The sequence below is a fragment of the Hevea brasiliensis genome, chromosome 18 (assembly GCF_030052815.1).
Source record: "Hevea brasiliensis isolate MT/VB/25A 57/8 chromosome 18, ASM3005281v1, whole genome shotgun sequence".
In the NCBI taxonomy this organism is placed as follows: domain Eukaryota; kingdom Viridiplantae; phylum Streptophyta; class Magnoliopsida; order Malpighiales; family Euphorbiaceae; genus Hevea; species Hevea brasiliensis.
In genome coordinates this window covers 27,653,149-27,680,429 of record NC_079510.1, presented here as the reverse complement: position 1 = coordinate 27,680,429, position 27,281 = coordinate 27,653,149, and the positions used below count along the sequence as shown (strand labels likewise).

At 38.8% G+C, this 27,281-nt stretch overlaps 1 protein-coding gene across 5 annotated transcripts in view; it reads left to right on the top strand.

Moving 5' to 3' along the window:
* The first annotated feature begins 15,705 nt into the window (after window positions 1–15,705).
* LOC110657196 (uncharacterized protein At5g08430) overlaps window positions 15,706–27,281 on the top strand; it is a 45,373-nt gene continuing 33,797 nt past the window's right edge. For 2 of the 5 annotated variants that reach the window (XM_058140445.1, XM_058140442.1), the window contains exons 1-4: window positions 15,707–15,969; window positions 16,542–17,342; window positions 19,265–19,377; window positions 20,767–20,826. In XM_058140445.1, coding sequence (XP_057996428.1) covers window positions 16,688–17,342; window positions 19,265–19,377; window positions 20,767–20,826 — 828 coding nt within the window. In that variant the 5' untranslated portion in view covers window positions 15,707–15,969; window positions 16,542–16,687. Of the gene's footprint in view, window positions 15,970–16,500; window positions 17,343–19,264; window positions 19,378–20,766; window positions 20,827–27,281 lie in introns of all 5 variants that reach the window. The other 3 variants (XM_058140446.1, XM_058140443.1, XM_058140444.1) reach the window with 3 other exon arrangements.

The following is a 27,281-nucleotide window of genomic DNA, read 5'->3' as shown; positions in this document are numbered from 1 at the left end:
GGTTCATCGGGTGATTCTTCAATCTCTGCCGAATTTTCAATGACCAGTTTAGTGAAGACTTCTGTGATTCTAGGGACTACTTTCATTCTTTCGATTTTCTGATCGAATCTCTGATCCCGAAGTCTGTTTCTCATCCAGAATCGCCCATCCATGAGGGCATCTTCCTCATAACCCAAACCGCAGCGGCCTATCTTCTGGATAGCCGGTATAGGCTCGACAATCCCTTGTAATGCGGCACCTAAGCCTTTGCCCTCTTCATACCCATTCTTTGACAGCACTTTGGCTACCATAGCCATAGCCCCTTCATTTCTTGAAACGTTATCTTGTAGTTCGAGGGCCTGGAAGGAGCTTTCCAATGACTCCTCAGCTGCTTCCACATAAGGAAGTGATTGTGGCTTGGTGACCAAAATGGCTTCTTCCCCTCTTACAGTGATGATTTTGCCGTCCATAATGTACTTTATTTTCTGGTGCAAAGTTGAAGGAACGGCATTCGCTGAATGGATCCAAGGCCTCCCCAGCAACATAGTGTAGGCCGGTTCAATGTTCATCACCTGGAATGTGACGTTGAAGGTGCATGCGCCAATTTGGAAGGGCAAATCAATGTCCCCCAGGACTTCTCTTCTTGTACCGTCAAAGGCCCTTACCACCATAGCACTCTGACGTATATCTGATCGGTCAACCGGCAACCTAGCCAAGGTTGCACTAGGCAGTACATTGAGTGCCGATCCATTATCAATAAGGACCTTGGCCACTATACAACTTTTACATTTCACTGTTACATGGAGGGCTTTAATTTGTGCCAAGCCTACAGGATCTATCTCTTCTTCAGAAAAGGTGACAAAACTGGATGCCTGGATTTGTCCCACTATCTTCTCGAACTGCCCCAGTGTGATGTCGGGGTTCACAAAGGCCTGATCTAGGATCTTCTGCAAGGCTTGATGGTGTACCTCAGAGCTCAAAATCAGCGATAACAGTGAAATTCGGGCAGGTGTCTTTCTCAACTGTTCCACCACATCATACTCACTCTGCTTCATTATTTGGAGCAACAGCTCTTCCTCTTCTTTAGGTCCGGCGGGTTCTACCTCCTCCATTTTCTCAACCTCCTCTTCTGTACTTTTCTGTAACTCTCCCATTTTTACTTTCCCTCTCTTCTTTTCTTTCTCTTCGTTCCCGTAACACCTCCCACTTCGAGTTATAAACTCGACTTCTTGCTCAGGTGGAGAGGATCTTGTGGCAGTGATGGGCTGAGGATTGGTTTGGGGATTAGTACTGCTGGTAGGTCCGGCATAAGTCATTTTGAAATGCTCATGAGGGGAGAAGCACGGTTTTAGAGGTGCTAAGGATGAAGCATAGGCGAGGTTAGGAGTTGAAGTACTGCTGGATGCCTCTTGAGTGAAGACTTGGAAATTGTAGTTCCAAGGCACAGCATGAGTATTGGTGACAGGGAGCTGAGGCGGGGTTCGGATGACTATTACTGGCGGTGGTGGTACTGGGGCATTGGGAGCAGAGAAAGTTAGTCTAGGATTGGGGGTTGAGGTATTCTGGCCAAACCTGGCGGTATTTACTTCGCCCTCCACTTTCGACCTCCTTTGGCATCTTAAAATTTTGAGGGACAGCAAGTTTCGGACCTCTTGCCCGAATCCCTCACAGTCTCGCAGCTCATGATCAGCTGCCCCTCCATGGTAAGGACATCCCGTATCCTTTACTGATCCTGATACCTGAGGGCAAAGGTAACCTTCCCTCATCGCCATGGAAAAAATTTCCTCAAAGTGAGGAATCAGCTCGTCTACCTCTGGTGTCGACCTCTCCCCGTCTGATCCTATCATGTTTACACCATTGCCAGCATTATGATTAGGCAACGGATTTGAGATAACATTGGGGAGGGAATCGTTTCCCTCAATCTTCAACCACCCGTTTCTGATTAAGGCATGCACTCTCCCTCTGAGTGCTCCGCAATTATCAGTTGAATGCCCTTGTGCCCCTCCATGATATTCACAACGGGCAGTGGCATCATACCACCTGGGGTATGGAGGCTGGATCGGGTCTAGGGGAACCGGTACTATCTGGTTTATACCGACGAGGTATCGGTATATTTCACTGAGCGGGAGGGGAAGGGGTGGATCAGGGTTCCTTGGTGGTCTGGGGTTATTTTGAGGTGGCCTGGGTTGGGTAGGTGGAGGAGGTGGTCTGGGTTGGTAATTTGTAGGTGGGGGATACTGGGAGCGCGGGTGCTGATAATTCGGGAAAGGAGGTGGAATGTTTGCAACGGTTTGGCCATGAGCGGGAGAGTATGGCCGGTAGTTGTTTTGGGGAAGTGGGGAGTAATTATTCTGCCGGGTGATGGAATGCACATCACCCTCCTTTTTCTTGCCAAAACTGGCAGTTTTCTTCGCAGGATTCTCAGTCAACTCCTGCAGTCGCCCCATCCTTAGATTAGCCTCTATCCTCTCACCAGCTTGGATAATATCCGAGAAGTTGTTGGAAGTGTTTCCAATCATCAAATTGAAGTAAGGAGCCTTCAATGTCTCGATGAACAGGGAACACAGTTCATTATCGGTCACTGGAGGATATACTTCTGCAGCCTTCTCTCTCCATCTCTGGGCATATTCCTTGAAACTTTCCCTGTCCCTCTGTACCAGGTTTTGGAGGTCTCTCCTTGTGGGGGCCACATCACAGTTAAATTTATACTGCTTCAAAAAGGCATCAGCTAAATCCTTCTAGGAGCGCAGTTTGCTCCTGTCTAATTGTATGCACCATCTCAGGGCTGCACCGGAGAGACTCTCGTGAAAGAAATGGACGAGAAGTCTGTCATCTTCTGTTAAGGCAGACATTTTGGCAATGTAGGTTGCCAGGTGAATGCGGGGATCTGAGTTCCCGGTGTATTTGTCAAAGTCCGGGACCTTGAACTTAGGTGGCACCACCACGTCCGGCACTAGTCTCAGTGACGCCACATCGACTGAACCATACATGTTTAGCCCCTCTATTGCTCTCAATCTTTCTTCCAGAGCAGACAGCTTCTCATTCTCCCCAGTCTTATTTCCTCCTATTGCATGAAATACTCCTCCAGTTGGGAGATGAGGGTTGGAGTGGACTGGAGGGACTAGGACTGAAGGGTATGGTTCGGGATTAGAAACAGCTGGATAGTAGGAGAAAGGTGGGTCATTATTTATGGTAGCCGGGTTGACAGTGATTGTCGGGTCCGGGATAGGTGACTGAAAGGTAAAAGAAGTTGAAGCTTGGTGCGGATCATTTGTTGTAAGTGGTGGAGGAGGTAGTGGTAAGTTTGGTTCTGAAGCAGGTTTATTCTGGGACATCTCCCTCATTAGTCTCATAAGTTCTGAGACCTGGTCTTTCAGCTTAGACACTTGCCCTTGTAGGTTCTGCACTTGTTCCTGGTCTTCCATTATCTTCTTTGTTCGGGATCTTGTTAAGTACACTCGCTTGGGTTGAACCATGTGCTTGGTCAGACTTGCTTTGTTTGAAGCAATATTGATTTTCTGTAAGGAGGTAAAAAAAATTTTAATAAATTTTGAATTTTGTAAAAAAAACTAAGGGTCCTGGTTCAGACAAAGGATACAGTGGCATTCGGGAGCCAAAATGGAGTCTGCAGAAGGATAATTGTATCAATTTTATCATGGCATCGTTCGATAGTCTGACTGTGAATGACTGGATTGAATGCGCATCTATGATACCTATCCATATGGCACATCCAATTTTTCGCATGACCCCGGCGAGGGGTTCCTACGGGAGTCATACTATTCATTCATCATTTTGCTAAACAATGGCCCAAAAATCATTCTATTAACTGAATAATTTGTACACAGCATTCTTTACATTGGCCTAAGCTCAGGGAGGTTCTTTATAATGAGATGACATTTTCTGAGATACTTGTATAACCTTTCTTCTTGTTTGGCAGGGTCGAATGCTTTCAGAGCATACTCGGATTCAGGTAGGAGTTCTTGTTTTCCCTGTGCTATCGTTCTCTCCAGCTGGTCAACATTTTCTTTCAGCTCTTGATAGAGAGCGGCTTGTCTTTCTTTTTCCTTTCTTTCCTTAGCACATTCTTTCAGAATATCGTTGATGAGTAGTGCCTGTTCCTTCAATTCGAGCTTCTTCTTTTTGTTTTCTCGTTTATACTCTTCTACGAGTATCTCTTGGTATTTCATTTTTTCCTGAAACTTACTATTCTGTACTTCTACTTCTTTTACCAGAGCTTGGAGAGAGCTTTTTCCTTTTCCCACCGTGCCTCTTGCTCTTCGAAGCCCATCTTTTCGGCCCTTGCCTCTTCCCTGAGCCTTTTCACTTTTCTTTTAAGGTTTTGCTGTTAATCCTCCAATTGCTTTATTTATTCTTGCAGTTGCGAGTTTTCGATGTTTGCCTTTTGTAGGGAATCGGCCAAATGATTGCTAGCTTCTTCTGATAAGACGTCTCGGCGAGGGTTGCTGTCTTCTGATTTCGTTGGATCTGCAGTCGAGTGTTCTTGATCCCTGTCAGCCCTCCATTCAAGATAATCGCCCGTAGCACTTGGGCCTTTAGGTGACCTCTCCACCAGAGTGATGTTTTCCCAAGATTTGCGGGCTACTTTCAACCCTTCCTCTTCCTTGAGCTCATGGTAGAAATGACCTTGGTGATATTTTTCTATGTTGATTCTGGACTGTGTTGAGCCAAACTGTCTCATTACTAATGCCGGAGTGTAACTTGTGTATCCGATCATTCCGATTAGGGATACTGATTGATTACCCCCTGTGCCGACCAAAATTGATTGACCTGACGTCCATAATTTCCTCCAACAATAGTTATGGTTGCTGAAGCTCAAAATCCATCTTTGCCACTGCGGCTCATCCTTTGGGCTGATCACTAATCGGGTCATTTTCTCGATGAGAGGCTGGTCAAGTTATCAAGTCAATCCCTTTGTCTCCACAGGACACATATGACTGATACTCCAGAGATGCAACAATTGAAAACAATACTTAATGGACCCCTTGCCTTGTTGTCTGCAGTAAGTAAGGGTTAAGAAAGTCTCGGCAAGAATTGCCGGTATTGAATTGACCTTTTGTTTCTCCACTGCCCAGAACATTTCTACAACACCGCATGTTATAATTCCGGAAGGTCCAAGGAACAAGATCAGGCCGTAGACTGCTAAAGCGAATATCAATGAAGCTTGATCCCATTGCTCATTTTGGATACATTGATCTAGCCCCTTCTTGAGATAAGTCCAATACCATCCATGCGTGTTTCCTTTGACAGTTTCCCTCGCCTTTACTTCTTCTGGTGGAATCCCCAGCATATGTGTTAATCGTTTCCAGGTTTGCCTATGTTCGAGGTGTAGGTAAATCCGATTCTGCGCCGCATAAGGGATTTCTAGCAACGCTTGATATTCTTCCATAGTGGGAGCAGTATCAATGTCGTTGAAAGAGAACACCCCAAACTTAGGATTCCAAACTGGCAACATAGCCTTTAGTACCGGGACTTGAACTTTGACTTGTATCAAGGTTGCAATCCTCCTATATTTCTTCTCAAATTGTGCTTTGACCTGATCGGGAAATGACTTCCAACCATTGGCCAGACCCTCGAGACTGTTCATCCTGACTTCAATCTTGCTCAGGTCTAGTAGAGGAAATGAGCTGGTATCATTTTGTAGGGGCATTGAACTATTTTTGGGCTATGGTTTAGCATTCTGTCCTGATTTAAGAACTTCTTCTGCCGACTGACTCGAGGATGCCATGTTAAAATGATGCTTATCCTTTTACAGACCTTATTTGGGTGATGCCTGCAGGAAAAACTTGTTAACGGGATAAATTCAGGTAATCTTGAATTATACTGTTGACAGAGTGACACCTACACATTTATCAAAGTAGGAAAGTGTGTAGGGTTTCTTAACGGCATGATCCAAGATTACCCTAAAAAATAAGAACTAAATAGAACACAAAAAGAATAGGGTAAGAGTAAGTATGCCCCTTTTGTCCTAAAATACGGAGAGTACTAGTACCGGCTGGGTGCTACTTAATTGGATAGTTCTATCTTATAGGGTAGCTTGCTACGGCTTCCAGCTATCGTGATAGTTTAAGCTCAAGGTCTAATTTTCTAAAAGCTATAGGTTCCCAAATTGCCCCTACTGTAAATAGTAGAGCCCCATTCTATTCCCCATGATACTATCGGGAGAGTTCCACGGGTATCGCAGTGAATAGAACAAGTTTCAATCTGAGCAGAAGCCTTCACGGATACTAACGGGGTAAAACCCACGGGTACCGCTACATGACCCCCTCCTATTTTCCTAAAAGGGTAAGAAAGCCCGGGTATAGGACTGAAGTGTGTGAGGACATCGTGTGAGTGTTCAGTGTGTGAAGGGACACCTTTACCTCTTCCCAATATAGGGGGATTTTTCTTTCTTTTTCCCCTTTTTTTTTCAAACGAAGAGCGTTGTAGGAAGTAAAACAAGCAAGACAAGCAAAACAGTTAGTAGGAATAATCAATAATTAACGTATAAAATATTGCCGGGTTAGCCCACCTAACTATAATTTGATCGAAAAATTAAATCTACTTTTGGACCTCTAGACCGGAGTTAAGTTATAATACTCCCCAGTGGAGTCGCCAAGCTGTCGCAAGGTGTTTTGCGGTCGCCTGGACGATCACTCACCGAAGTGGGAAAGAGTGAGGAGTCGCCACTTTAATTTTGAGGGAAATTAAAGAAAACCATTTGCGAGAATAAATTAAAATGAAACCACTTCAAAACAGAGATTCTAGGTTCGGGGTCCGTAAACGGGTGAGGAAGGTGTTAGGCACCCCACCTCGTCCCTCAATAAGGGTAAGCAGATTTAACTTCGCGTTCTTTATAAATTAGGATTGATAGTTAAGAGGGCTTGAATGGAAATGTTAATCCTTTTGACAAAAGGAATATTTGATTTTTCACTAATTCGGATTACCCAGATACATAAGTAAATGAGACAACCTTAGTGAGTTACTGTTGTATATTAGTTTTGTTTGAAGAGCTATTTTATTAGAATTCAATTCGAGAATCGGATAAGAACTCTCCTCCGATCACTTATTAAATATTTGTTATAATTTGGATTGAGAATCGGATAAGAACTCTCCTCCGACCTCTTTTAAATTATTTGTTAAAACTTTAGGTGAAAATCGGATAAGAACTCTCCTCCGATCTCTTTAATATTTATTAAAATTTTTAAGCTTGAGGATCGGATAAGAACTCTCCTCCGACCTCTTTTAAATTATTTGTTAAAATTTTAGGTGAGAATCGGATAAGAACTCTCCTCCGATCTCTTTTATTAAAATTTTTAGCTTGAGGATCGGATAAGAACTCTCCTCCGATCTCTCATATTTTAATGGGGGTCGGATAAGGACTTTTCCGACCGATTGAAGTTTGATTACGGCTACACATTATAAGAACTTAAGACCAAGGGTTCTGATATTCACGGGTGCCAGGGATCGGAATAAAACTTCTTTTAACTCCTTGATACCACGTGACTAGACAGGGGATACTGAACTGAATTTTACCGACCTCCTGAGTGGTCGCCTAGCCAATACCTTTTTGATACCCGATCTGTTCTATTCATTTAGCTAATATTTAGTTTTATTTCGCTTTGTGACATTTTCCCAATCGTTTTCTATGTTGGCCTAATACTTTACTATTTTCCTGACTTGTTATGCGGACCTTCTATTATTTCAAAGAAACGCTTAAAACACAGTTACCTACATTTTGTCTAACTACTTCTACGCTATTCGGGACCGGAACTCCTGTTTTAAGAAGTAATAAAGGTTAACAAAAGGATGAACTGATTAACAAAGAAATAAACTCGAGAATGACCTTCTTCGCGTTTTTTAACTTGGTGAAAATCACAAACACAGAAATAAAGGAAATAAAACGAGCATTTGATAGAGCAGCAATATAAACACTCACCTGTAAGGAGCCAAATCGACTAAAATAACTACGGAATCACAAAATGTGATAGGACTGCAGGTTGATAGCCGGAGGACTAAGGTTCGCTTTGAGATGAAGGACACTTTGCCGAAATACCGTCAGGTTAAAATAACCGAGTTTGAATGAATTTAAGTTTGAACAGCGGGAGTGGAAATGAAGACAGAAAGTAAGAGTGTCACAGAATAATGAACGAACTCAAAATGGAGAGTTTCAGTATTCAAAATCCCTTTGCAAGAAAATACTTCAGAAAACTGGTTTCCAAAGTTTTTCTTATGAAAGTTCAAAATAACAGAGTGACGAACTGAATTAAGTTTCAGAGTCCTTCCGCTATATTTCATTATTTTTCATCCTTTTTTCTCTTTTTTTCTTTTTTTTTGAACAGTTCTCATGCAGGTATTTATATGAACCGGGTGCTCTCCATGAAGGGTCAGGATTTGTTTTGAGGGAGATGGAGGGTCGAGATTTTAAAGGACAAGATCTGAGGCTCAGAAATTAAAGAGAATCAGAACGAATGGTTGGGATCCCTTTCAGAATATTTGTCCTTTCTCCCTTGTAATCTGACGGTCCCAAATTCTCTTGTCCGGGGCGATCCGAGGGTTAGGAGTGAAAGGCGCTGGTCTTGTCGTCTTCTTCTTCGATCCAAGGGCCTCGGGCTCGTCCTTACAAGTCAGATCAACGGTGGAGATTGGAAGGTGCAGCGCTGTCATGACATATTCGCACTGTCGAATGCGGCGATTCGGGCGTGCGGTTGAGATTTCACCTGCAACGCTTTAACTACCTCGGGTCTGATTATGACGACAGCGGTAGGCGTCTTATTCTCTTTATTTTCCGCTCTCTCCTCCTTTTCGGTCTTTTCAACATGCTGCTTTTCCGATCTCTGATACCGGACTCTTCTTTTCCGATCTCTCCTACTCCAGTCCTTTCATCCGATTCAGTTGAGTTAAAGTATTAATTTCCCTCAATTCCTGAAGCGACCGCTTCGTTTTCTGCTTAGCAATAAATGCTCAGATTTTCCTATATATATACCTTCAACCGGGAAGCCCTCCATATTTGATTTTCTCCTCTTCCTTCTCACACGTCCTGTTCTAATTGCTCTGGTAGTAATCCCGGCCATGATGGTGGTTTTTGATCTTTTCCCGATCGTCCTTTTTATCCCCCGACTGAAAATTTATGATCCCGGTGATCAGAGAATTATGGTAACCTCATTTGATGACAGTAAGAGAATCGGACTAACTTACCGACCTGGATCGAGGACTTCGATCGTGTCGATCTCAAATCGTTCAACCGGTACAATCGGCGAACTGATTTCGAGCGAGAAGACTGCTAATATTCCCCTTAACACCGGTGACTGCTCCCTGGTGTTCATCTGGCTCCTCACCGCACTGGGTGTTCCGACAACGGCTCGGTTTTGAGCGGTAACTTTGATGACGACCTCTCTCATTCTTATGAGAGTCATAGTCCCCCCATCTAAGCTGTACATCTATCCGATGTCAACAGCCGGTCTCCTGATCAAACACATCTTTTGACTTAGCCACGAGACTAGGCTTTGACATAGGCCTTTTAGATGGGATGTTCCACCGATCTCCAAAGATCGCTCTTATGATGTAATCAGATCGTTAATGTAATCCGATCTCTAGAGATCGCCCAAATGATGTAGTTAGACCTTTAATGTAATCCGATCTCTAGAGATCGCCCAAATGATGTAATCAGATCTTTTCGGAAATAAAATTTATTTTGACAACTGTCATTTTATTATTATTGCATTGATTATTTTCCGATCTCTGATGTGTTTATCCGATCTGGTTCCTAACTGAACAACCCTTAACTGATCCGTACTTCCCAACATTCGCCTTAATTAGCCGATCCCTGACTAGCCAGTCTCTCCTTATGGAATTTTTAGAATATTCGTGAGACGTGTCAGAACAGCTGGCGAGTCCCGGCGAGTCCCGCTAACCGATGCGTTGCTTGGAACATCATGAGCATTAAATGCTCGGACGAGTATAAATAGGGGTGGGGTAAGCCAGTTGCTCCCTTATGTCATTTTCAGTCTCTCGCGAACAACTTCAAAATTCTCTCATTTTCTCAAGTTCTTTCGACACCGATCAAGCTCCGGTAAGGGTTTTGATCATTCTTTTAGTTTAAATTCTTTATTTCCTTTGAAAATGAGCGGCGCCGAGGGTCAGAGAGCGACGAGCCCTCCTTCCATTCAGTTCTCGTGGTCGTCTGCTGAAGTAGAGGTGGTCGGGTCAAGCGCGCGACCTGAACCCCCTAGGGTCTCCGTTCCAGCTCGGGGGCAAGCAGCATCATCAAGGCATGCACCTTCTTCAGGGAGAGAGAATCTTCCCATGGATGAGCTGCCATCTATCTTGCAAGAAACCAACCTGCAGTCATTCAGCCAGGAGTACAACATTGAGCCTGATTCATACGAACTTATCCGGTGTCACGGCGATCACCGGGCCGATCATTTCTTCGAAGAGAACGACATGATTATAGTATACGAAAAACAGTTGAAAGCCGGGCTGTGGTTCCCTCTTGACGACTTCTTTAAGGAAGTCTTAAAATTTCATCAAGTGTGCATAGCCCAAGTTCACCCGAACTCGTGGTGGATCTTAGTAGCCTTCCGAGGCCTCTGCCAAGCTAAGGGATTCCGTCCTACGCCTAAGGTATTCGCCGAACTGCATAGATTAACTTGTCGAAAGGACGACGAGTACTGTTTCTTTCAGCGAAGCCACATTGCGGGCTTTTCACCGATCTGCCCTCCTCCCTGAAAAATTGGAAGAACCGCTTCTTCATTCTAAGGAGCAAAATTCCGAACGGCTTTGAGGGTTTCCCTCGTAGCTGGCTACACCAAGGCCCCTTAATTCCGAAGCATCTCGTATTGAATAGGGAGGAAGGCCTGATGGTGATGGAGCTGAAAGAACAGGCGAGCAGAGAGAAGTTCTCTTGCTTGGATGCAGTGACTACCGAACTTCATCACTGGACAATGGAGTTGATCACCGGCAAAGATCGCGGGCTTCAGCTCTCTGACCTCGGCATCGGTATTTTCTACATCTCAGATCTCAGGACCTTAGCGATCTCACTGACCTCTTCTTTGTGCAGGTATGGCAAGCGGCGAAGCCTCCAAGGAGAGCCGGAAGCGGAAGAGAGAGATCTCCCGGAAGGTACGGGTGATGAAGCGTTCCGAGCTGCTTCAAATGCCTGGTCATGAGCCCGGGGAAATACAAGAAGGCTCGTCTCAACCTTCTGGACCTCCGGTCATAGAAATGGTCCGATCTCCTCCTCACCGAGAAGAGCCGCCTCCACCTCCTCCAGTCGCTCCGAGTGCGGAAGGGGGTCCTTCCCAACCTCCTGTGAAGTCCCTTTCCCGCGGTCCCTTTCCCGCGGTGCCCAAGTCTTGATCCACTCGCTGGAAAAGAATCGCACGGTTCGAGAAAACCCGGGTTTCGCTAAGGTCTTGGTGTTTTCCATCTGCCTTCGAGAAGATCGGGATAGGCTGTCTCTAGATAACCTTGATGACATCTTAACCAGATCTATGAGCCTGAACGTAGAGTGCTTGGTGAACCAGCACATGGTCCGGGAGAAGGCTCACCGCCTGGGTAAGGAGGTCGAGAAGATGGGTCATGAGGTGACTTCTCTCCGATCCCAACTGTCATCGGCTCAGAACTACATATCACAAATTGAGGGGCGAATGAAGTTCTATGAGGATAAGCTGGCCGAACAGGCTCAAGTTTCTGGCCGAGCGAGATCATGCTGTTGAAGAAGTCCAAGCGCTTTGGGCTGGCGAAGTTGCTCACCTCACTGAAGAGCTCAAAGCAAAAGAGGAAGAGGCGGTAACATGGGAGGCTGGCGCTTATGTAAATGCTCACAGGGACCTCTTGGCCGAGCTCAGGAAGCGATATCCTGAGGAGGATTTCACTTGGATGGTAGACCTGGCTCCCCAAGATGAAGAAGAAAGCGAGGAGGAGGCCGAGGGTGAGAGAGGAAATGAGCAAAATGTAACTCAGGCTGGGGGTGAATGACTTGTACAAATTTTAATATGAAATGAAATGAAATCCCTTTTTGTTCAATGATTGGATGTGATCAGAAAATCTCTGAATTGCTCAAGTATTTGATTGTCTGAGTATAGTAAAACAACTAAAAGTGATTATTAGTCTAAAGTGTAAGAGATCGGAAAACACAATAAGCATGAGATCGGTAGGGAACTAACGCTAAACGGGACTTAATTAAAATTGTAAATTTGGCTTGAACACCTAAGGTCGAGATCATCATTAAACCGGATTGGAACCTTTGATTATTCCTAACAATTATTTTCCAAACCTTTTTTTTATAAAAGGAGATCGGCAATAAGACTGGCGACAAAGATCTAGTGTTGGTTCAATTTCGTTTGTCAAGAGAGATCGGGAATGTATTTGACTTGGCCAAAGAACTCGATAATTGGTTTAAGAGACCGGTATGGCTTTAACTGATGGGGACTTAGTATGGATTCTGTTCTTTTGAAAAGGGATCGGAAATGTAGTTGTTTGGCAAGGAGAGACTTAGTGTTGGGGATCGGCTTCGAAATTTATTGATTCTGGGGATCGGCCAAAATATGGTGTCGACAAGGATCATAATAAAAAATTATCAAGGAGGAAATTGAAGATGAGGGTAAAAGTTAAAATTGAAGAATATAAAAAAAGCAATGGAGAACAATCATACAAATCTTCGAGGGAAGTCATTCTTCAAATGGGCAGTATTCTTTATCCATTATCTTTTCCTTGCTTATTGCATTTAGGATATTGCTCTTGAGCTGATTGTGCTATCAAATTTGAGTCTATGATGCAATAAGATTTGCATGTCAAGTTATGTATTGCATTTTAGGTAGAAAATTTTTTGCATTTTAGTCACAAAATTAATGAAAATTTTACATATTTTAATTCTTTTGATATGATGAGAATTATTTTGATAGATGATTGAAACACTTTGAAAGGTTTAATATGTTGATTGCAAGAGGAAAAATATTCATAATGGAATTGATATTTAGCTCTGTGTAGATTATTTTTCCTAAACATTGTGTACATCATTCCATTGTAAAAAAATTGTGAGTTCTTTGAGCAATTATATGTGCGTGGATATGATGTTCTAATTGTCTCACTAGTCCTAAAATAGGTATTTTAAACTTATCGAGGTGAAATCTTAACTTACACTTGATTAAGAGATGATTTATATATTCTTTTTAGCCTCATTATAGCCTTAGTCACCCTCAATTAAAATATATTCCTTGTAGTCAACTTGAGCTTATATTTTTACTTATATAATTTTCTTTGTTTACCCACATTATTTACCTAGCCTTTAGTCCAAACACTTAACTCACCTTTATAAGAGAGGCTGTCTGTTAAAATGAGAGGTACACTAGATAAAAAAAAAAAGAAAATATAGAGAAAGAAATAAAATAGAAGTACTAGTATATAAAAATAAATTACAAAAAGAATTAATCCACCCAAGTGTTCAAAGAACGAGTTTGGGGGTGAAAACCAAAGAGGGCCAAGTGCAATAAATCCAAAATTATAAATCCTTATTCAATTATCAAGAAGTATGCTAACGCAGAGTCAATTTGTAAATTTCTTCTCTCTATAAATGAGAGAGAGAGAGAGAGAGAGAGAAAGAGAGAGAGAAAATTCTAGTGTGTCTTGATCTTTTGTAAATTGATTGCTATCATACTTTGATTACCTTTTTATCATTTTCTTTGATTATCACATTATTACCATTTAACTCCATTACAACTTTATAAAAAATATCTTTTAATCTTTTGAAAGTATGTGCTATATTAGTAGAGATAGGGTTAGAAGGTCTACCTATGGGATTTGGGATATTAAATTTAATACATTCATATAGAGGCATTAGAGATTGCTAAGTGTACATGTACTTATTTAAGTAAAATAATTTTCTGTAACTAGTGTGTGTACATATTTTTTGAGTTGATAATTTGTGTTTTGCTTGATATTGGTACATACAATGTATGTTTGACTTCTAAGAATTTGGATGAATTATTGACATGTTCATCTCTTTGATGTTGTCTTTAAAAGTCTAGAATTTTAATTCTTGTTATATCCAAAAGGAAAATACATCTCATATGCATTTAAATTTTTCTTTGTTTGAGGATAAGCAATGGTTTGAGTTTGGGGGTATTTGATGAAGTCAACTTATATAGTCATTTAGGATTAATGTTCATTGCATTTTTATTAGCATTTAATCTCTTTTATATCTATTTGTAAGTGTTTTTAATATTATTTTAGAACACTTGTTAATCTCCTAATTCTTTGATTTTTATACTTTATCAGGTATTTTTTTTGCAGTTCGAGCGCCAAGAACAAATTTATATAAGGTCCGGAGCTCAAAAAGTGAAGAATAAAAGGTTAGAAAAGTTGCACCGAGCATGCAAACGAGGTACACAGCTCATGCAACTTATTCTTGCAGAAGACCAATTGCACAGCCCATGTAATCTACCTCATATAACTTCTTGGACTCCGTGCAACCTTCTAGATAGAAGAAAACTCGAAAAATAAAGTTATAAAAAATTACACGGGTACCTAGGGGTGAGCACTGTTCGATTTAAACTGAAAAATTGAATCAAACAGCCTTAATTCGGCAATTTGGTTCGGTTCGATTTTAGAGAAAAAAATCGATTTGAATCGAACAGAACTGAATCGAATAATATTTTTTATTTTTGAATTAATTTATTTTTATGGGAAATTTATGAATTATATGTAATATATATATATAAATTGCTTAATTTCATTGATTAATTGTTATTAGGTTCAAACTAAGGTTAAAATTAAACCAAATAACTTAAAAATCAAGTCTAAATTAAAAAATCAAGTAAAATTCGGAGCCGATCAGTTTGAACCGAATCGAACCAAAATAGAATGGTTCAGTTCAATTCGATTTTTAATTTATTTTGGTTCGGTTCGGTTCTAAAATATATTAATTCGATTTTGTTAATTTAATTCGATTCGATTCGATTTGGTTCAGTTCGATTTGAATTGAATACTCATCCCTACGAGTACCCCGTGTAATGTCTTTTAACAGTAATTTTAACTTGACTTTTCTTTTCTTCTAACTCGACCGGATAGACTTTTATGATTTTTAGGACTCTAAAACAAGAGTTTTTATACTATATATAAATATAATAAATCAATATTTGAGGGAGAGAAACTTTTTTATATTAAAAGAGAACAAATTTATATTCAAGAATACGTATTACTAACATGTTAAAGTTTTGGCATGATTAATTTTAAAATAAAATTTAATATAATAATAGCAAATAATAATAAATTAATAAAAATATAAAATTATAATTTAATATATAATTTTACTAATAAATAAAAATTTTATAAAAATAAAATTACTTTAAGAATCATCAATTAATTTCAACGTCAAGAATGTAAGAGAGAGGGATAAGGAGAAAGGAGATGAAAGGAGATAAAATGTTAAACTTGTGAACCTGATACAATGTATTAAAAGAATATTTTTAACCATAAAATAAAGTTAAAGTTAATAAATTTTTTAATAATAAATTAAAATTAGAGATAAAAATGAAATAATTTTAAAAATTGACGGATCGTAATAAAAAATTATCACGGAGGATTTTTTTTTTTTTAAATTTAAATTTAATAATTTTATAATAATAAATTGAAGATAAATGGTAAAAGTAAAACAATATTTAAAATTGAGGAACATGAAAAAAGATTATCCTATTTTAAAAAAGGCCTAACTAATAAATAATGAAAATAGCCACGTAGTTCATCTTAATGAAAAAAAACAAATCTTAATCCATTAGTCTTCTCCTCACTCTTCAGCTCTTGCAACGTCAGCTTCTCTGTCCTATTCTCAGTCCACATTTTTCCGTCGGCGGGGCCACCACTTCCGTCTCCGGCCACCGCCACCGCCACTGCAGCCCACCGCTAACGGCTTCTTCAACTTTTGATACCATTATTAGTCATTGGAGACCCCATAGCTACTGCACATGTGTTAACCGGCGTCGCTTCACCCAGCTGGTCTGTGCATTCCGTCATTTCTACACCCATTTCGTAGGCACATGCGTTTATTTGCCTTTCCTTCTCTTTTCTAGTTGTATTGACAAATATATTATATGATAATTGATTTTTTACTAGTTGGTTTGGTTTTTGAAATTTTCTTTTGGTTGCTGATTGTTATCTGACGATTGATTGTTGTTCTTTGATTCTTGGGGATTATGCTATGATTTTGCTCTAATTTCCTAGAATTAATATATCGTGTTTTTCTGATGGGTGCAAATATGCGCAGATTCGTTCAATACACCACTAGTGCGAGAAATTATAATTTTAACGATAATTATGGAAAATTGTGCTAATGAGTGCAAATTACATTTGATAATGATTTGTAAATTGTAGTTTCCATAATAGGGTGCATTAATTGAACCTTAATTTGGATATTTTGATATTTTCCACCTAATGCATCCCTGGAATTTTCAATTTCTGCCTCATTTACTAGCAAGAATGCTCTCAGCTTAATCTCTTTCGCTTGGTGGTCATCTTGCCCCAGTTCAGCACTCAACCAGCACGCCAATCAAAGTCCTTTCTTCTTGCAGGGCAGATGATATATTCTGAATACATCAAAATGCGAGCGTTTGTGTTCTAGTACAAGCAGAGGCCAAATTGAAGCAAGGCGGAGGCTGAGATTCATTAGATATCATTGTGACACAGTTAAAGTTAGTTTGGTGGTTATTTTCACAACATGCCTGAGAGTGAGCCATTTTTTTGGATGGAAGAGCATGCAGGGAAGCTCTATGTTCCTGTAGGTATGAAAAGAAAAGCTAGAACAAGGAAACTGGAGTTTGTTGGGTGGGGATCAAGGCCACTTATTGAGTTTCTTGAATCAATTGGTAAAGATACCAGTAAACAGATTTCTCAATATGATGTTACTGCCATTATAAATAAATATGTAAATGATCATAACCTTCATCACCCAGCAAAAAAGAAGAGGATTCTTTGTGATGAGTGGCTCCTTTCTCTTTTTGGAAGGAAAACCATTGCCCGAAACAAAATCTATGAAATGCTGGGAACGCACTTTGCTGAAAACCAAGCCGATTCAGATGATGATTTTCTTTATAGTTCAGAAGAAGAGGATTCTGCCTGTCAGCAACAGAAGAATTTAACTTCAGAAAGAAAAACATATATTAAAAAGAAGGTTTTGGAAGCTCCAAAAAGCTGTTTTGCGGCCATAATTCCTGATAATATTAAACTCGTCCATTTGAAAAGGAGTTTAGTTCAGGATCTTCTCAAGGAACCGGAAACATTGGAAGGAAAAATTGTAGGAAGCTTTGTAAGAGTCAAGTCTGACCCAAATGACTACCTTCAGAAAAACTCTCATATGCTTGTGCAAATTACAGGTAATTTTCTGTTACTTGCATACCATATGATAATTATGTATATAAAAAACTGCTCTTTTCTCTGCTACAAGCATTTTCCACTTACCAACTAAACTATAAAGAATAATTTTTTATTTTTAATTTTTTTTTGCCATTTGAGTTCAGTTCATTATCCAGTGTCCTTTTACTGTAAGGAGATTAGCATGTTAGAGTATGTTAATTGTTTTCCTTCAACTTTAATTAATGAATAGCATGTTTTTGTTTTACTTGTTAGTTAGAATCAGTTTTTCCATGCAACTACGTGTATGCAAATGTCAATGCATTTGCTTTGGAAGATGTAAATTAAAGTGTGAGTATTGAGCTTCTCATATTTAATTTTGTTTTATGATGGGGAATTGCATCAACAGAGACTTTAAGAGAGAAAACCAATGCCTACGCTCTCTAGAATGCCCTCTTTGTATTTTTCTTTCTTAATCTAAAGTTTCTGAAAAACTCCTTATCCATATTTTTCATCTACAATATTTAGCTGCTGTAACTGCTATTGATGAAGCTTTGGTATACAGTATACAGTTCAGTAATGATGCATCAATTTTATGAGTGCATAAATGTAGCCTTCGGCCTTTCTACTGGCTTTTGTGTGAACGAAGTGATTGAGATAATAATGCTGTGTGTGAAGGGATTGGGTTTGTGTAAGATTACTCTTTATGCAATTAGTGGCAATGGGTATCTTTGAAGTGGGTCAAGTGTCTTTGTAATGTTTGGCAGTTTGAGTAATACAATTAATTGTTGTTTTTGGCCTTGAGTGCACTCATTTGTATTCAGCATATTAATGCTTTGTTTCAGAGGCGTTTGATTTCTGTCCTATATGGTGGTAGCTAGAGGAATTTGTAATTCTATTTAGCTAAATGGGCAGGACAAGTTTTGTGATTCCTAATATGTAATAGTTTAAGAAACAGATGTTTGCTTTTTAGTGTGTATTTAATTTCAGGACAGTTTTGTCCTAAAATGGTTATGAATGAGTTTCAGAATGTTGTCTTTGTATATGGTTAACAACTCTTTGTTGCTAAGGCTGTCATGAATAGTAGCCAAAGGCATGCCTAGGTGCCCAGACACGTGCCTTTTGGAATTGCCTTATTTTTGTTGCATATTTTCACTTTTTGCAGCTGGTTGTACCTGTATCATTGGATGTTTACTTAATGTCTCTGAGGATTTATTTTAAAATTAGGGTAGTGCTGTTTTGTTTCAATAAAATAAGTGTAAATACATAGAATCAAGTTGTAAGAGTTGAATATCAATAATGATAGGGTGAATATGTCCCAAATTGAAGCTGCCTCTCTCCCTTCTGGTCAACTCAACTGTCTAGAGCAGCAGTAGATGCAATTGCTCTGAGGTTTAGGACAACACAATTTGAAATTAAACATGAGAGTTAGAGGAGATGGATGAGGAGGAAGTATAGAGTAGTTGATAATGAAGGTCTCAACTATGCCTATTGGTGTTTGCTAATTCCTTTGCACTTTTATGTCCACAGGAATTTTAATGAAATAATCTTATTGTCATATGGAGCGTAATATTAATATAGTTTGAGGGTAGAATTTGTAGTTTTTTGTTATGATTTCTCTTTACTTTAGTTGCACATCACTTATTTTGAACCTCTTGCAGTACGTATGTACCTTGTAGTATTGATGCTTTTTATCCAACCATTTATTATTCTGGGGTATCTAGCTTTTCATTTCTGTCTTTTCTTTTGGTGGGAAAAGGCTGGGGCGGGAGGCACCTTATTAGTCATTCTTCCGTTGCCATTGTCTCACTGATCATGTTGACTTGTGTGCTTCATTGATGTTTATATAATTTGCTGAACTTAGCAATATTTTGTGTGTGAGGCAATTCATTGGATCTTTTGTAGACAGTTGAAAATAAGACTCTTTCTGTTTTCACTTAACTAGGTTTAAAGAAGGGCCCTGAGTCCAATGATAAGGGTGCAGAAATTGTTCTTCAAGTTTCAAATTTTATGAAAGATGTCCATATATCCATGCTTTCCGATGATAACTTCTCTGAGGTAATTAGAAGACTTTCGTGAATTGATTTAAAACTCAGTTATAAGTAGTTTATTGGGGCTTTAATGCTGAGCCACAGTGAGTCATGTCTGATTTTCACTTTATTTTCTTTCTGGACAAGTATGGGGCTAGTTCTTTTTGAACCTTTGAACTTAGTAACTAAATAATTGCTTAAGGGCCTTTAACAGCTAGGTGATGATGAAATCACAAATTTATTCTTAATGCTGCTTGTCAGTGTTTTCAACTGAAAGTTTAATTTCATGTGCAATATCACATCTCTTAGAAAGTTAATCTTGCAGACCTTGTTAAGATAAAATTGTAATTTCATCTGCAATATTACCTCTCTTAAATATTTTCTCCTGAATTCATTGAGATGGTGCTTTTACTTGTTTATTTTGAATGAAAATGCGTCATCGACTCATTGTTCTTGTGCAGTTATGCAGCCAAACATAATTGGTATTTATTTTAAATTTTTTATTACTGAAAAATTTTTAGGTTTCATTTAAAATAAAATTTTATGGCTTTCATTTTACATAGTCATGATGCAAGGTCGTCTGCAGTCTGCTTGGTGAAAGCCAATAAGTAATGCTTATCAATGGCTTCCTTTGCATTCAAAAACTCATTCTATCATTATTCTTAGGCCAATAACTTCGGAAAAGATTTATTTATTTATTTATGTATTTTTTAAAATATGATTAAAGTGCCGGCTCATAACTTGAAAATCGATTTGATGAAGAGATAATCAGTTATGCTCCGGGAAATTATCCATACTGGTTAAAATTTTCTTTTGTGATATCACTGGTTGAAATAAGAAATAGATTAATGACTGTATCACAGTTAAATAAAGAAATGGCTAATGAATAGAAGAAAAGGATGTTATTACCCAACTTGGGTCCTAATGAAATGGGTTGGAGGGAGACCTGGAGCTCATCTGTACTTCAGCATTCTTGCATGAAATGGCCGCTTTCTAGACTTGAACTCATTATAGCTTCAGGCTCTAGCTTTTCCTCATTCGTGAAGCAATGGTGTCTAAATACTAAGTTCTAAGCACTAAATACTTTTTTCATGACCTTTTCTCCACAGTTCAGTTTGTATTACCTGACTATTTCAATATTTTGCATGGTCTGATCTGAAGTTTCAATTTTAAAGGCCTTTTAAGGATCTTTTATTTTATAACCCTGGACAAGGTAGATGTGTTTTGAGAAATAGGCATAAAACACTTGAGCAAAAGGTAGAGATCAGCACAGCTGCTGCATAAATTGCAGCCAAGAGATTCTGTATTTTAGTCAATTTGCTGCAGTTATGATAAACATATTTAGTTGTATATATTTGTCTGATTGCGCTTGTATTTCATGGAATTTCTTACCTTTATTATGTTCACTTGGTTGCAGGCAGAATGTGAGGATTTGCGTCAGAGAATAAAAGATGGTTTGCTAAAGAGGCCAACTCTTGTAAGTTTCCCATGGTATTGCCTAATTTTTTTGATTGTACTCTGCAGCCATGTTATGCTCACATCAATGTGAGCAAATAATTTGTTCTATGGTTTGTTTGTGCCCTATATTTACTGTAAGTTGAAAAGTTTATGGTTGGAGAAGAGAAATGACAATAGGCTATTCTTTGTGCATAAGGAAAGTGTGGAAGCATCCTTGTTCATTTAGAGTTAATGACCCAAAAAAAAAAAACTTAAATTTGATATTGTAACAAAACCTTTCAATTTTGTATTTTGTTAATTATATTCACAATCACAACCCTTTAGGTTGGTGTTAATTTTAGCTAAATTTGAAAGGATATGTGCTAAAAATCTCAAATTAATAGCATGTTAAGTATTTTGTTTGAAAAATATTTTTATGTTAGCATTTTAAAAATGATTATATATTATCTGAAAAAAAAAAAAGTAAAAAAAAAAAATCCTGATAATTTTCACTGCATTTCTTTGTGTACTCCTTGGTCTCTCCCCTTAAATATGGTCATGTGAAATTTTTATCAATAGATTATACGTCATGTTAGCAACTTAGGAGTTATGACATATGCTCTCAAAAGTTGGCTAAAATTAACACTAGTTTGGAAGGTTGTGCATGTAATTGACAAAATTAAAAGGATTGGTCATAATTGCAAAATTAAGCATTGTTTGGATTTTTTTTTTGGGCATTAACCTTTTATTTTATCATGCTTATGTTCCTCCTTGTAAAATTGTTGTTTTTGTGAGATTGTGTACATTGGCAGTATGTTCCCTAAACTTATGTTATATTCAGTTTAGAGGCTGTTTCTGTATTATGATTAATGGAGGGTTTGATCTTTGTATTAGGGAACTCTTTTAGGAACTTATTTTTTAATTTTTTTCTGAGAAATTTCTTTAAGAAAGGATAATTGATTACAAATAGAGGATTATAACGTGGAGTTGAGGTGTCCTCCTAATCTGAGCAACCCTCAAGATTGATGGGAAGCCTTGCCCTTCCAACCTTTTCAAAATTGCATGCAAGTGTATGTGATTGATAATTTTTGTGGTTCATTGGCCCCTTGGGCCTATAAATTTATAATGCTTGTTATAAATAATTTTGTCACAGAAACATTTAGATTAGGTTTTCTGATCTAAGAATTTAGAAGAGAAGAAGAGAAAGAAGAAAAGGAGAAGAAGAGGTAGTAGAGAATAAAGATGAGTGTAGAAAGAGATGATTCTCCTTAATTTCAATTAATCTGTACATGGGTATATATATACAATTGATTCCTATAATTGTGTTCTACTAATTAGGAAGAAATCCTAAATAAGAAATTCTAAATAGGAATACAGAATACAGAATATACAGAGAAATAATATAGTGATTGACTTTCCATAACACTCCCCCTCAAGTTGGAGTATAGATGTTAATCATGCTCAACTTGTTACAAATGTAGTCAATCCTAGCTCCATTCAGAGCTTTTGTGAAAATATCTCCTAACTGCTCTCCAGTTTTGATGTGTCCTGTTGGGATGATCTGTTGTTGAATTTTTTCATGAACAAAGTGACAATCAATCTCAATATGTTTGGTCCGCTCATGAAACACCGGATTAGAAGCAATATGGAGAGCGCAGGCAGGGAGGTCTTAAAATCTGTCTCATCTAGTAATTGAAGTATCCACATTACCTTACATACTGATTGTGCCATGGCTCTGTATTCGGATTCAGCACTAGATCGAGAAATTACACTCTGCTTCTTGCTTCTCCAAGACACTAAATTTCCTCCAAGAAAAACGCAATATCTAGTAGTTGACCTCCTGTCAACCTTAGATCCAACCCAGTTAGCATCTGAATAATATTCAACATTTAAATGCCCATGATTACCATATAACAAACCTCTTCCTGGAGAGCCTTTCAGATAACACAAGATTTGTCTTAAGGCTTCTCAATGCGCAACAGTTGGGGAAGACATAAACTGACTTACCACACTAACAGCATAAGCAATGTCAGGACATGTGACTGTAAGGTAGTTCAATTTTCCTACCAATCTCCTGTATTTCTCTGGATCTTCAAACAACTCACTATCTTCTGCTAACAGTTGTAAATTTGGAGTCATTGTTGAACTACAAGGCTTAGCACCTAATTTTTCTGTCTCTGTCAATAGATCGAGGACATATTTTCTTTGAGACAAGAAAATACCCTTTTTACTTCTCATAACTTCAATACCCAAGAAATACTTTAACAATCCCAAGTCTTTAGTCTGAAACTGGGTTTGGAGGAAGATATTAAGAAATGAAATACCTGCAAAGTCACTCCCAGTGATAACAATGTCATTCACATAGACTACCAGGAGTATTAGACCAGCCTCAGATTGCCTATAAAATACTGAGTTATTAAACTTACTCTTTTGCATACCAAATTCCTGTACTGCTTCACTGAATCTCCCAAACCAGGCCCTAGGACTTTGTTTCAAGCCTTAAAGAGACTTCCGAAGCTTACAAACTTTACCCAACTCCCCCTAAGCAACAAACCCAGGTGGTTGCTCCATATACACCTCCTTCTGAAGATCACCATGAAGGAAAGCATTTTTGATATCCAATTGGTGCAGGGACCAATCATATGTAGCTGCTAAAGAGATAAACAAGCGAATATAAGTAAGTTTAGCTACAGGAGAAAAAATGTCAGAGTAATCAACCCCATATGTCTGAGCATATTCTTTTACTACAAGACGTGCTTTTAACCTAGCCATAGAACCATCGGGATTTACTTTTACTGTAAATACCCATTTGCAACCAATAGCTTTCTTACCAGTGGACAAAGGCAATAGTTCCCATGTACCATTAGCATCTAAAGCCTCCATTTTCTCTTTCATAGTAGCACACCAGCTAGGATGAGATAGTGCCTCACTAACAGTATTAGGGATAGGAACAAAGTCTAAAGAAGTAACAAAACACCGAGAACAAGAAGACAATTGATTATAAGAAACAAAAGAAGAGATAGGGTAAGTATATGAACGTTTACCTTTACAAAGAGCAATGGGAAAGTCTAGATCAGAATCATGATCAGTATGAGGTATAGGATCTCCTAACGAAGTAGTTGGTGGAGGATCTGAGTTAGGAATCTCCAATCTCGTGGAATAAATATGAACAACGGGAGGTCGAGTAGGTCTATAGATAGAAGGAACAGGCTGTGGGAGAGGACTAGACATTGGTTGGACAGTATATTTTAAGAGATCATCCTCCTCCTCCTGACTCTCATACACAGATGATTGAGGAAAAAATGGAGTGGACTCAAAAAATGTGACATCTGTAGAAACAAGATAACGATTAAGAGTAGGAGAGAAACAGCGGTACCCTTTTTGGAGCCGGGAGTACCCAAGGAATACACATTTGAGAGACTTTGGATCCAATTTAGTAACCTGTGGACGAATGTCACGTACAAAACAGGTACAACAAAAAATACGGGGTTCTACAAGGAACAAAGATTTTATAGGAAACAAAGCAGTATAAGGAATATCCCCATTAAGGACAGAAGACGGCATACGATTGATCAAAAAATATGCCGTAGAAACTGCATCCGCCCAAAAGTATTTAGGAACTTTCATCTAAAAAAGAAGAGCACGAGTTACCTCAAGAAGATACCGATTTTTTCTTTCGGTCACGCCATTTTGGGATGGGGTATCCACACAGGAAGACTGATGAAGAATGGCTAAAATTGTGCTGAAAAGTATTCTTTGGCATTGTCACTTCTTAATATGCGCACAGAAATATTAAATTGAGTTTTGATTTCATTACAAAAGGCACAAAAGATAGAAAATAACTCAGAATGATTCTTCATTAAATATAACCAGGTAACACGAGAGTAATCATAATCAAAAGTAGCAAAATAACAAAATCCAGTTTTAGAAGTAATAGAACAAGGACCCCAAATATCAGAATGAACTAACTCAAAAAGGGTTGAAGCCCGTTTATTGACTCTAGACACAGAAAGCAAACGATGATGTTTTGCAAACTGACACGACTCACATTCTAGTACTGATAAAGACTGAAACTGAGGACATAGCTTCTTCATGGTAGACAAAGAAGGATGGCCCAATCTACAATGAGCTTCAAGAGGTGTTAAGGTACTGGAGCAAATAAGCGACCGCGGTACATGATTTTCCAGAATGTAGAGACCACCTGACTCACGTCTTCTACCAATAATCTGCTTCGTCATAAGATCCTGAAACAAACATTGGTCAGGAAAAAAGGAAACAGAACAATTTAAGGTACGAGTAAGTTTACTAACTGAAAGTAGATTAAAAGAGAATTTTGGTAGACACAAAATAGATGACAAAGAAATTGACGAAGTTGGGTTCGCAGTTCCAGAACCCATGACACAAGAAGTAGAACCATCAGCTAAAGTAACAGTAGAGGAAGTGAGAATAGATTAAAAAGTAGATAGAAGACTAGAATTACCTGTCATGTGATCTGTCGCACCAGAATCAATAACCCATTTAGATGAGGAAGACACAAGGCATGTAGTGGATTTACCTGACTCAGCAATCGCAGTGACAGGGGAACTGGTAGGCTTTAGAGATGCCTGATACTGGGAAAACTGTGCAAAATCCTCTGCAGATACCAAAACTGTTTTCTCAGAGGAAGATACTGTGGAATCCTCTGCTGTCATATTTGCCATCTGTGATTGCTGATTTTTCCTCTGAAGTTGCGGACAATTATATTTTGTATGGCCAGGCTCATGGCAATAATAACAAATGACTCTTCTTGAGTCCTGATTAAAACTAGTCTCTCCATTATGCTGATTACTTCTGTTGCCTGTAATTTCTCCTCTACTTTCTCTTCTATTACCCTGTTGTCCATTTGGATTACGGCTAATAAGAGCACTACTGGCAGGCTGTGAAGATTAGGTACTCTATGTACGAAGGACCCATGTGAACGTTTCATGCAAAAAGGAAATCTCAGAACTGGAGAGAATCTGAGATTTAGCAGTCTCATACTCTGAAGGAAGGCCTGCAAGAAAACTCATAACAGTCAGTTGCTCTTGTTGGGCCCGCTGAACTTTCACATTAGGACTAAAAGGCAACAATACATTAAGTTCCTCATACACCCGTTTAAAATACATAAAATAAGTCGTGAGAGACTTATCCTCTTTCTCAGCACGGTAGAATGCCTTGCAAACATCATAAATACGGGATATATTCCCTTTACCAGAATACAGAAAATCTAAATAATCCATCAATTCCTTAACAAATTCACAGTGATTAATTAATCTAATTACCTCACTGTGAATCGAGTTTTGAAGCTGCAAAAACAACCGAGCATCCTCCCTTAGCCAAGTTTGTTGTGTATCATCAGTAGGTGGATCTTTAGTAAGGTGATCATCCTTATCAATGCTACGTAAATAGACCCTAACAGTCTTACTCCACTCCTAGTAATTCGAACCATTAAGTTTGTGTTCCGTGATCTTAGTCATCACCGGAATCACATCAGAAATAACATTCTTATTGTCTGCCATTTGTTGAGACAAAGAAAACTAACCGAAACGCTAATCCAAAGTGCTTACAGTAGTAAAATAACCCAAAATCACAAATCAAGCAAATACTGAAATAGGATTTGAGAGCCAAACCTCAGAAGTCCTTTATTGGTGTACTGGATCAGGCAACAGCACACTGTGGTGGAATGAGGGGGTTGAGGCGACGCCGGCGATGTTGATCGGAGTCGAAACGGCCGGTCGGCGGCCAATGTCTCTCCTGAGCTGGGTGGTGAGAACAAATAGTCACCCTAGATAGATGACCTGCTCTGATACCATGTAGAAAGAGATGATTCTCCTTAATTTCAATTAATTTGTACATAGGTATATATATACAATTGATTCCTATAATTGTGTTATACGAATTAGGAAGAAATTCTAAATAAGAATACAAAATGCAGAATATACAGATAAATAATATAGTGATTGACTTTCCATAACAATGAGAATTAGAGCAAGGGAATAGAAAATATGAGAAAAGAGTATTCTTTATTTATCTTTACTGATGACCAATTATACAGTAACATTTCCTATTTATAGTGCAGTCATATAACTGTTCTAGTAACTCTCTAACTGCTTAACTACTTTAGTTATATTTCCATTTCAGTCCCTCTTATCTACTTATGTGACAATTCCCGTCTCTTTAGAGCCTTCTCGTCCCTAAGAAGATTGAAAATCTGGAACTGAGCCTGTAGGAATGAAGGTTCTTACTTCCCAAGTGGCACCTCGGCTAGAACTTTGTTGGTGAGCATTGGTTGCAGCCTTTGTTGTAGCAATAGAACATCGGAGCCAATAACTTTGAGAGTCATTTGGCAAACAAATAGCTGCAGCAAGGGCCTAATTTTCTTCCTTTGCCTTCTCCTCATTTCAATCTCATTCTCTTTGACCAGTAAATGATCACAGTATAGTAGTAAATGATTGCAATTTCTCAATGCTAGGACAC